Below are 12,334 nucleotides of genomic sequence, written 5' to 3'. Positions count from 1 at the left end.
GATTTTTCTAATGATATGAATGATGAAAAGTAAGCAAATCTGCTGGACGAATAAATTAATCCACCAGCTGTCCCAGCACTGTTACAGTACATCATGTATTTCAGATGTAAATACTCATGTCAGCTCATGTAGAGGCTTGTTGGAGCCTTTTTAATTAATGAGGGTAAGAAACAAGACATCAGCAGCAGTAGCGGCAGCAGCCGGAGGGAAGGTGAGACTCACAGGGAAAACATGTGACTGATGGATGCACTGACTGAGATACATCTGGTACAAACTATCTAGTCAGAGGCGGCATCACAGCCATTGTGATGCCGCCAAATGCATTTAATCTCAGTCACAGGTAGCCCCGATAGACTCACGCCAAACTCTGTTCAAAAACCAGAGGATTTAAGCTTGCTTGCTTATAATTACACCTTGTAAAACATTATCTTAGACATTTCAGAAATCGTTATGGTCTTTTGTGTTATTCGGGATAGATTTTGCATAAGAAGCACCGCTGTGTTACAATAAAATCTGAATTTATATAAACTGCCCGCTAATCGCCCCCGCCCTGAGCAGATCGTGGGAATTACGAGGTGAACCAATCATAAAAGATTATGTTTTACTGAAATGAGAGTTGCAAAGTGCACTGACTGAATGCCGAATGGATGAGCGGGTCTTGATCATTTATAAAAGATCTTAGGTTATGTTATATCACGTAAATATGTCTCCCGCTGGGCAAAACAACAACGAATTGACTGATTTTTGAATGGAGTTCGGCCTGACGTCCCTTCGGCAGCATGCACGGAGGGCAAGCCGCCCCGTGAGGTGTTGGCTGCAGGCTCCCAGCCGGGATGAGCATGAGATGCTCCACGGTAAACTCTGCGAGCAGACCGAACCGGTGATTGTGTCTTCCATGACAGATAAACACAACCCGGCCGCACAGAAATCTCACTCGTTTTCCGCTCATAAATAAACCACAGTCAAGGACACGACATCGATACTGTCGGGCAGCAGCTGCACTAAGTCACACACAGGTAACCCGGAGCAGAGCGGAAGTTCAACTGCAAAATAAAAGCACCAACTAGTTATCGCTCAGTGAAATTCAGTAAGCCACCACATGTAAGTTTGGGGCAATGCATATTTTTTTTTTTTTTTTTTTTTTTTTTTTTTTTTTTTTTTACAAGGAGAGAAAGAATTAATATATTATACTAAACTTCAACCAAAGGCCAATTCCAAACTTGAAGTCAGTATAACCCCCACTCCCTTCGATCCACATGCCATGATATTTGCAAATATGCAGCCCTCATCGTTTTTTTCTTATTGAATTTTATTTCATTAAAGAACCCACTTTTCAGATACTAATCAAACTATTAAAATCCAATCTGATTGAAATTTCCCCACTGTGGGACTAAGAAAGGAATATCTTATCTTATCTTATCTTGATATAATCACAAAAAGATGCAATATTTAATTTACTTCTTACAAGGTCCTCTGTAAATGCTTTGCTTTTAAACTCACTATAACACTGTTACTGCTTCAGCTGTTCATCTAAATTCTAATCTGCACATAACCTCCACTCAGGGTTTTATTCTGAAGGTTAAATGCGGAAGCTCTACATTGTATTACGGCTAACTTGACTACTTATTCGCAATAATACTGCACATTGTGTCTTCGTTTTTTAACACTTATTTAAGATTGTAAAAGCAGGAACCTGTGTTTGCATGCTCCCCCGCACAACGTAAACGTGTTTTTAAAAAGAAAAAATAATATAATGAGACATATACATTAAAGAGTGTGCAGGCTGTCCAGGCGGAGGGATGTGAAGCATAGCGACACATAACTATCTGGAGAGAGATGCTAGTTTTAGCAAGCGGCTAGCTGCCAAGTTCCCACGGCCGGGCGGCATCAGCAGCCACCTTTTCGTCACGTTAATATTAAAAACAAGCCGTCCTGCTCACCTTTCGCCTCGCAGTCCGCACAGTATTTGTTGTCCTCTTCTCTCAGCATTTTAGAGAGAATGGCCTGATGCTGCTCATTCAGTTTCTGGGCTTTTTCTCTCTCGGAGCGCGTCGTCATCTCTCCACAGTTTCCTCTCCTCTTCTCTTCCCTCACAGCCGATAAAACCCGCACGGTGTCTGCTTTGGGTTAGAAAGGGTGGGACATCCCAGTGCAGCCGAGCCGCCTGTGTCCAGCTAGCTGTGCAACCTGCTAACAAGGTAATATGGATCCACGGCGGCGTCACTCTTGCTGCCTTCATGGGCTGTCGGAAAGGTTTGCGTTCGCCCTGACTGGCACTTGAACGCATCGCGGACAAACTCGGGGGAAAAAAATCGGAGAAAAGCTCTGACTGTGCAGCGTTTTAGTGTTTCAAATGAAAAAAAAAAAAAAAAAAATACAACTGGAAATTTCACTTAAGTATTCTGAAATATCACATGTTGTTTTCAATAAAAGAGAGAAAAGTAAAAATCAGATGTTAGCCTAAGGACATACAATTACAATTGATAGAAAGGGCATTCCCATTCAAGTCTTTTGCATGTATTAGACTCATGTAATTATGTGCCTGTCTTTGGGAACACAGTGTATTATTGCATATATTTCTTATTATTGTAGGTGTAGCTGTACTTTTCCAAGTTCCAACTTATTGATTTTTTTGCAATTCCAGTTTGTATGCAAATTTTGTCTCATTAGAAATGAACGGGCGATTTTGTGTGAAGCTCTACGTCTCACACATTTTGCACTACATACACATGACACATACAAAAAAAATGTACGTCTTGTTGAGAAGTAGCCTGTCACTTTTCGTTGCAATCTGACTTAACTTTGTCTTTGCAGTTGCAGATTGAATGTGCATTAATGGGACACAAAAAATACATATGAATGGGAAAACCATGCATTTTCAAATCCCCACAGCTCCCTCATATTTCTCCCTACAAACTCCAAACGGGTCAGCACCAGTGGAAGTTTATGTGTGAACAATATCGTCTTGATATCTGTTGCACTTTGGTAGAAAACACAGTTTAAGTTTGAAGAAGTTTCAGAGAATATAATGGGTGTCTATGGGAGCGGGTGACGTCATCCCCCGACTCCAGCAGCACAATAAAAAAAAAATCACTGAGACAGATTTTTAATCAAAAATAAGCTCGTTTTTCATCATCCACAACCAAACACGCACATATTAGGGGCGCGCCGCCGGGGCGGATGACGTGCGGGACAACTGATGCGTTCACGATTTCTCGAGAACTGTTTGACCTGCAGTCACGTGATTACACATGCGCGTGCATATGAGCGTGAATGAGCTCCATTCAAAATTTCAGCGGGACTGACGCATTTTTCGAGAAGCTAGCGAGGAAATCCTTTTTTCAGCCATGTAAGTTAATTATTTTCGATTCTCCATATTTTGAATAAGAAATTGTGTTGACCTGCCCCAGTTAGCAAACATATATCATTCTCTTTCCACATCTCCTGGCTACACAACAGCATAGGTTTCAAGTTTCAAGCTGTAACGACAGAAGACACCGGCGGGGCGGTTGACGCAGAGCGCGGTGGGACGGTTGATGCACTGTGAGTGGCTGGAACCAGAGGGGTGCATGAGATGATTTTGGGCAGAATGAGTGACATAATAGTCTATGAAGGCTTCCAAAGATATCTTAAGGGGCGCTCACACTGAAGGGGTGCTCACACTGAAAGCGACAGAGGCGACTTGAGCGACGAGCTGCCATTCATTTTCAGTGTACGCTGGCGACGAGGGGCGATTCGGGCGACAGCGCCGACGAGCGACGCGATGCGAGCAAAAAAAGTTGAGATTTTCTCAACTTTATGCAAATGAGGAGCGGCGCGACCGAGGCGACGGCCAATAGCGAGCCGATCTGGATTCCCACGGCGGCAAAAGTTGACCGGAGGAGGAGCACCGATCATGGAGGAGAAACTAATAACCGTGGTCTCCGGATTTCCAGAGCTCTATGACCCTAGCCTGCTTGTATACAGGGACAAAAACAAAACAAAAAAAACGACGCCTGGAGGAAGGTCTCTGAGATTGTGGGGATATCTGGTAAGTTGTAGGTTACTGTATTTACCTGTAAACAAGTGCAAATCTATTATTTTAGCTGTCTCTATACAGGAGAGGTGGGTGACTTTGTGTGTTGCTTCTCTGTAGCCGATGATTGTAGAAAGAAATGGAAGAACTAGAGGGACACAAAGAAAGAGAGGGAGAGTTGCAGGAGTGGGGCAGAGGCCTCAAATCATCGGTCATGGCGTTATAGCCAAATAATGGGATTTTTAAATCCCTTCCTGGAGGACCGGGCCACCAGCAGCAACGATCCTGCAGTTGTCAGGGAGATGCAGGAGAGGAAGAGGAGAGGGGAGAGGATGCCTTGTTCAGCCAGCTCAGCAGTGAGGCAGATCTGTTCAAGCTCTTTCTAGAGCCTGTACCCCCTGAAGCTCCATCACCCACACCCACACCCACACCATCTACAGCCAGGGCAAGAGCTAGGGGACAGAAGAGGCCACATGATGGCCCCCTCTCTCCTTTTGAGAGCCACCTGATGGGTGCCATACAGGCTGCAGCGCAGCTTCAACCCCCTGACCAAAGACAGGCAGTTTTTTGAGGGCCTTCTGCCGGATCTCAAGGCCCTCTCTGAGAGAAAAAAAGCTGAGGTGAAGTTTCAAATTCACAGAATTATCCATGAAGCCACCTGTGAGCGTTTGGATGGAGAGGAGTAGTTTTTTTTTTATTATTATGTAATTAAAATTTTTGTTTCGCACCTTGTTTTGTTCTGTGTGTAATTTAGAACAGTTTTTTTTGTATTCTTGTTGTATTTGTTCACTTGTTCAGAAGTCATCATTCATGGTGTTCATTGTTAAAAATGTTAAATAAATACTTTCTAATCCAACTTACAAAGATATCTTTCTAATGCTATTAGTTATTTGTCAAATTTTAATCTTAAACACAGTCAAGACAAATTATTTTGTAACATTGTCTTGTCAAAATACTCTGGTTCCAAGCATTTGCAATGACATAAGAATTGTACACCACACCGATGTATTTTTTAATGATAGCACACTGTACAACATTACATGTCTTTAATGATTGACAATCAAACTGTATACAAACACTGATACAGTTAACCTATATACAATGCACATGTTAATACACCAGAACTATAATCAAACTATATACAATACAATAAACGCCTACTATTTACAATTGAACTTTATACAATGTACATGTTGATAAACCATTTGATGGTCCCTCGTGATGATTTCACCTGTAGCCTACATGACTGATGACCATTTTCTTTGACCAACAGCATGCCAAGAGTCAGGAGAGGAGGTCAGGCTGCCAGGCTACAAGCCCCACAACAGGGTCTTTAAGGATGAGGAGGAGAAAAGCCTGGAGGGGTATCTGTTGAGGGCAGCAGATATCTATTATGGGCTGAGCCCTAAAGAGGTATGGCTTGGGCCAGCCCATGATGTATGGCTGTGGCTCACGTCCACGCAGTAGCACACCTCATTGCTTCTATTAATAAATGAGAACTATATACAAATGAATAAGAACTATATACAAATATGCACAATGCACATGGATAACTATATACAACTGTAAACAACTCAGTCTTATGTTATTTACTCAAGCACTAAGAGGCAGGACTGTATGGTGTCATAATGTTATAGTTCATGGCGGCCAGCCGGCCACAACTATGAACTATAACATTATGACACCAAACAGTCCTGCCTATCAAGCCTCATTGCTTAAATAAATAGCACCAAGACACAAACAACTGTTAAAACTATAAACAACTCAATATTCACACTATATACATTTTTTCAGGTCCGGAGGTTTGCCTGTCAGCTGGCCGTCCGCTTCCAGTGCCTGTTCCCGGAAGTATGGGCCAAAATTGAAATGGCCGGGAAGGACTGGTTTACCTCCTTCATGGAGCGGCACCCGGCGCTTGCCATCCACCGGCTGCAGGCAACAAGCCTATTGTGGTCAACCTCCTTCAACCGTAAAACGTCTCAGACTTTTTCAGGAACCTGGGCTCCTCCAGGTCCCTGCTCGAAGCTCACCAGGTGTGGAACATGGATGAGACGGGCGTCACTACGGTCCAGGTGATTAGCCTTCTTATTACAAATATAGAAGTGGGCATGCAGCAGCAATCAATTTCAGAACTATTTACAGTATAATAAATATAATAAATAAATATGATAAATATAATAAATAACATGTATACACACAAATAAATAAACACAGACTGTTAACTAACATATTTACAGAAGCCTAAAGATAATCTAATAAATTAGAACTATATACAATATAATAAATATAACACATGCAAATAAACTGCTAAAACTATATGAACATATTTACAGAAACCTGAAGATCATTGCTGCCAAGGGGAAGAAGCAGGTCGGGGCAATGACCTCAGCAGAGAGGGGGACACTTATCACCATGGCCATGGCGGTGAATGCACCGGGGAATAGCATCCCCCCACACTTCATCTTCCCCCGAAAAAAAAAAATCAGGGAACACTGGATCGCCAGTGGCCCCACTGGTTGCATCGCAACAGCCAGTGGTTCTGGGTGGCCACTGGGCCGCAGCGTCTATAGTCCCCTGAAGCACTACGTCAACACGACCATAGGCCAGTGGCTGAAGGCACACCCAGGGAAGACTGTTGCCATCTACGACGTCCCTGGTAAGATAAAGGGCTTTATGAATAAAGTGCATTTCCTACAGCATGCACCATTTGCAGTGATTTTTAAAATGTATAGCAGCCTACTTAAGCTACACAAGATGTTGGCCTAGACAATATGCTAACTCTTGAGGCAGAAAATTGTGTTCCTCGTTCAACGGTCAGTGTTCCTTTCTTGTGATGCAGGTGTAGTTGCAGCGGCTTTACCTCTTGCTGCAACACCGGGGAACATCATGGCTGGGTTTAAGGTCTCGGGGATTTGGCCATATAACTCCGAGATCTTGGGTGACAGTGACTTCTCCCCGTCGTTTGTGACCAACCGCCCAGCACCTGTCACCGAGCCAGCAGTGTCCTCACCTGTTGGAGAGCAGGCATCATGTATGTTATCCATTTATCAAGTTTAACAGCTTGTGGGAACAATGTGGTACTTGTAATGTCCTAAAGCAAGTAACAATAGTAAAATTTATCTATGTATCTAGCAGCACCAGCCTCACCACCTGCCTGGGTCCACCCTCCTCTTTTTACAGCACCTTCATCTCATTCACTTCTTTCCCTGCCATCCACACCTCCTTCCTCACCGCCTGCCCGTGACCAATCAAGGATCCTCATTCCTCCTGCCACAGAGCCAACAACATGTAAGTTATAATCTAGTAAGTCTAATAACTGTCCTTGTGTGAGCTGTGTGGTGCATGCATTTCCCCTTGGGATAGTTTAAAGTATCATCTGTAGCTCTACCTATCCATCTATCTAGCAGCAGTTTGGGTCTCACCTCCTTGGCAAGATCCAACTGTCCCGAGTCCCTCAGCGTTTGAGGAGGTCAGGAATCGTCCGGAACGGGATCTCCGAGGTATCCCCAACACCAAGTCTCCTCCAGCAGCCCTCCCCAGCGCAGGGTCTCCCTTCAGCCCTGAAGTAGTGAGGCCTTTCCCTAAAGCGGAGGAAAGAAAAACACAGCCCAACGGGAGACGCCGGAGAACAACCACAATATGGACTGACACCCCAGCCAAGAAAGCCCTGGAGGCTGAAAAAGAGATGGCAATGACAAAAAGTAAAGGGTAAAGTCCAGCTTTTTAAAGGCGCCAAAAAGGTGTGTGTGTGTGTGTGTGTGTGTGTGTGTGTGTGTGTGTGTGTGTGTGTGTGTGTGGAGTACATAATGTTCCTTTGTGTGTTTACATGTGTGTAGGAGTACACATAACTGTGAGACTTTGCTGACATGTGTGACAAACAAACATGGTGCCTTACTGTGTGTGTGTGTGTGTGTGTGTGTGTGTGTGTGTGTGTGTGTGTGTGTGTGTGTGTGTGTGTGTGTGTGTGTGTGTGTGTGTGTGTGTGTGTGTGTGTGTGTGCGTGCGTCTGCAGGGACACCATGCCATTCCAGGGCCATCGGCTGTAAAGCCACCTGCAAAGAAGGCGCCTGGGAAAAAGACAGCCAAGTCACAGAAGAACGAGGTGATTACACATGCATAGGCCATCATATGCTTACAGTACCTGTGTGTGTCTCTGTGAGTGTTTACAAATTAAATTGTGTGTGTGTGTTTTCAGGAGACTCAAGATTCAGCTTGCCTGGTGTGTGGAGAGATGTGGTCAGCATCACTGCCAGGTGAAGTCTGGGTCCAGTGCATCAGCTGCCAGGACTGGGCCATGGCAGAATGTACACCTGACCCCGAGTCCAAACAGCACATTTGTTTTAATTGTGAATAATTAATCTTCTCTTCTCATGTTTCATCTTGCAAAAATTCTCATGGAGTGGCCTAGCCTAAAAATTACAGTTATGAATTAATTACATTGTGAATAAACACTGAAGATTTAATTGTTACACAAAGGTTTGTGTGTTTCTCACAGAGGTGTTGCAAAATGAACTGCATTAGTCTACTCACCATGCTCATTGAGAAGCCTAGCCTAGAAGCATGGGGCTCCATAGGCTAATTACTTTCATTTCAACATGTGCTCTCCAAATGCGACATGCTTAGACCTACTGCATGAGAAGAACAAAACATTGTTTTGACTTTTTCAGGCTTGCCTACATGACAGTTGCCTACCTGTCTTTGCTTGTGCTGGCCAAAGAGCTCGCACAGCGTCAAACTCAGATGGATTTAATTAGGTTATGAAACCTATCTCTGGTTGAGTTCCTGTGAGAAAGACAGCTCATGGGCTGTTATATTCCAATGAAAATGAGACAAAGAAATTATGACTAGTGTATTCTAAATGCATTTTCCTGTTGATTAAGGCCATATCGCCAAACAGGCAACATTGCTGTGGTTCTTTTTAACGGATTCTGAACGTATAGTGTGTAATGCTTTGGTACAAATATGGAACAAGGTCTAGAAATACAAGTGTTTAAAGTCTAAACAGAATAACAAGCACAAAAACCTGAAATATGGCACACTTTGTGCGATGCATCAAGCGTCCCTCTGGTGTGCGTCATTTGTCCCGACGGGAAGGACGAATGACGGATCAGCACTCGGTCTCTTCTCAGCCTGTTTGTGTATCGTTCTCAAGTATCGTTCAACGAAAAATCCAGTTGTTATTTGTAAAGGACGTGTAACTTGGATGTGTGAATTTTTGGGAGCTCTGTCGCAATTGTTTTCGGAGGAAATGGGATCAGACTGAAAACTGCGTCATCCGCCCCGGCGCTCCCCTACACATCAAACTGTTCTGCGTCTTTTCCCACATCTAGACCAAAACAGTTTCTTACTGCCGGAAAAATGCACTCATCTTTTACGATTTACAGCCATAATTTCAAAGAGCGGCACATATATCATACATCAATATTTTCATGTCTTCTGCTGAATCTAGCAACACCAAATGTGACCCAAGGTGACGCCCGCTGTGGACGGGAGAACCGTCCAGAGCCGGTGACGCCATGTTCAGAAAAGGTTTTGCTGGCTGTAATGCCCACAGAAACTACCTGCTCTGTTAGTTCCCACATTTTTGAACAAACATACACATGATGTACATCGACTTTTTCTGCGTCTTCTGCTGAATCTACTGATACCAGGCTCAAAGCGATCACACCTCTACTTTTCAAATGACAGGCCTCGTCAACGTGGCTCTGCCTCGTCAAAATCTGGTTTTTCCAGCACAAAATTGCTTTGACCTGCTCTTTATTTGTAACATTTATTGATATTTACCACTGAAATCTACCAGAATAGTTGCTCAAATGAAGTTCTTATTTTAGTTATTTTGGATAAAGTTGGTTTACAAAGGTGTTATTTAAGACTGATGCACAAGAGTTGAAGTGGCAGCCGTGTGGACCGGAGTAAATGTGAATTTTAACAGGATCATTTATCTGTGGAGCGTTCATGGGATGTTCAGGATGTTCACACGTTTATTGTTTACTGGTGAAGACATGATGAGACGGTCCAGACCGTTTGGTGTTTAAAGGACCCCGAAGGGAGTTTTATGGACTAAAGTGATTCATGTCGCATTGCAACTAAAATGGAATGTAAAGACGATCATCGTGAAAGGGATTATTGCTGTGTCATTAATGTGTTTTTTTCTTTTTTGTTGCAGCAGATTCTCTATAAAGTTGTAACAGAGTGAACATCGCTGTCCGGACCGGAGCACCACGCTGGCCTGCATCGTCCCGGCTCAGATCCTGATGCTCCGGTGCGTCTGGGCCTTATCTCGGCGATGCACCAGGCGGCACCTTTACCTGGCTGAGCATGGGGAGTGAGGTATTTACAGTAAAGCCTTGGCATGTCTTGGATTAATTTGATTACCAAGCTCTTGTAAACATTGTGAAGACACACTGCACAAAAAAGCACCTTAACAAACTATTATTTGGTGTTACATATTTTACGTTAACAAATTTCTGCATAATTCAGAACATGTCCTCTGTGGTAAGCTGAGGGTGTGTGTGTGTTTGCCTGTGTTTAGGCAGATGGACGGCTGGTGATAGAGACAGTAAACTCCATGAACTGGCCCTGTGTAGTAAGCCTGCCTGCCACTGAGGGGCGCTGCACACTCTGATACAGCAGATCTCCCTCTCTCCTGATGCAGTCCCACCTCAGGCAGTGAAAATACTCAAAAACATGTGAACAGTGAATGAATGAATGTGAATTCATGTCAGCAGGGACGGAGCGGATTTACACACCTTTTTCATCTGAAAAACAGGGCATGCTTCACTTTTGATGAATACGAATCTTCATGAGATAAATAAACAGGAGGCAGCATCATCAATATCAGACAAATTATATAAGTTAGAGGTTATAAGAAGGAATCTAATAAAGGTGGAAGAGCATTATGGCTTGGCTTGTGATCAGGTACCATAATATCTCTACACGCAGTTTTTGCCACTTGAAATGGGTAATCTATAAAATCATCTGAAGTGGATGTAGAGCTGCAACAAGTTATTTTCACAGCTTATTAATTTACAATAAATATATGTACTTTTAAATTAATTAATTTGAAGCATTTCACCTATAAGCTAAAAGTAATGTATTCAAATGTCTTCAGCCAAAAAAAGAAAAAAAAGAAGAAAAAAAAACACCGCAAAGTATTAATGGGATCTTCATGAAGCTGGAACCAGATGTGTTTGGCATTCTTACTTGATAAATAAGTGAAATGATTTATCGACTATCAAACTTACAATAAATACATTTTCTGTGGAACAACTGAATCAACTAATTTGTTTCAGCACTAGCGGATTACTGAAAGCGACCTGCCTAAAAATGCCTATAAATTCCTATAAACCAAATTCTGGTTATGTGCAAACTACTGTGTTATTGGAGCTGAAAACAACAACAACAACAACAACAACAACAACAAGTGGTTTTGTAGTTTGTGTTGCATGAGAGGCTGTGAATCAGCTTTAATGTTGACAGACAGCAGAGAGGCTGGAGGTGCAGGTACAGAGTTAGAGGTTGACATGGCACAGGCACAGCAGCAGCTACTTCACACACACACACACACACACACACACACTCTCTCTCTCTCTCTCACACACACACACACCAGAAATTAGAGCACACTTTCAACAACAGCAGGCCCTTAGAAACACAGCACACAAATAAAACTGCATCATGATACGAACAGAAAAAGCACCAGAGTCTGACAGAGAGTACCAACAACACAAAAAAAGGTTAAAACAATTATAATAAATTAATATCAAACGGAACGTGCCATCACATCTGATCGTACCGAATGTGGTGAACAAAAATCTACAGTCATCAAACAACTTCAGGTTAGGAGAGCGGCGTACCAGGTTATAAAAGTTATCATGAAACATCCCATCGCGACGTTGAATAAGAAAGCTGAACACATTCTGTCTCCTGGTCGCCGTCAACCCACAGCGATAACATCAACTCAGAGATCGACTGACAGCATTTTTCCTCCCATATGCAGCCACTGGCATTTCTTACTTCTTGTACACTTAAAACATACAATATACAGTAAATCCACAAGATTTAATAGTGGAGCGATTATCTTCCTCATCCTTGTTTTTCTTGTGAAATGTTAAATATAGTTGATGGGGGAGAAAATGGAACAACAGAAACCACCTGCAAACTCAAAAATGTTGACTCAAACATAATCGTGCTTGAGCCCGGCGCTGAGATGCACTTGGCCACACCGACACGCTGTTAGAAATCTTTTACAGACGTCTTGTCTTGCTTTGCCTCCTGTCAAACATTAATAATGCTCGTCGCCGCTAGAGGACAGCGCCG

General features: G+C 43.1%; 1 protein-coding gene and 1 long non-coding RNA gene across 10 annotated transcripts in view; one reads left to right on the top strand and one right to left on the bottom strand.

The window, feature by feature from the left end:
- Nucleotides 1-2,213, bottom strand: part of LOC115372362 (stromal membrane-associated protein 1-like) — a 134,865-nt gene extending 132,652 nt beyond the window's left edge. For all 9 annotated transcript variants that reach the window (XM_030070189.1, XM_030070191.1, XM_030070190.1 and 6 more), the window contains exon 1: nucleotides 1,941-2,213. In XM_030070189.1, coding sequence (XP_029926049.1) covers nucleotides 1,941-2,058 — 118 coding nt within the window. In that variant the 5' untranslated portion in view covers nucleotides 2,059-2,213. The remainder of the gene's footprint in view (nucleotides 1-1,940) is intronic.
- A 1,074-nt stretch (nucleotides 2,214-3,287) lies between these two features.
- On the top strand, nucleotides 3,288-11,253 carry LOC115372365 (uncharacterized). Its single transcript, XR_003929446.1, has 3 exons — nucleotides 3,288-3,349; nucleotides 10,182-10,345; nucleotides 10,548-11,253. It is a non-coding gene; the product is annotated as an uncharacterized LOC115372365 (long non-coding RNA).
- The last annotated feature ends 1,081 nt before the right edge of the window (nucleotides 11,254-12,334 follow it).

The sequence above is a fragment of the Myripristis murdjan genome, chromosome 15 (genome assembly GCF_902150065.1).
Source record: "Myripristis murdjan chromosome 15, fMyrMur1.1, whole genome shotgun sequence".
NCBI classification, from domain to species: domain Eukaryota; kingdom Metazoa; phylum Chordata; class Actinopteri; order Holocentriformes; family Holocentridae; genus Myripristis; species Myripristis murdjan.
The sequence above is the reverse complement of the archived record's forward strand: the minus strand, read 5'-3'. Positions and strand labels throughout refer to the sequence as shown.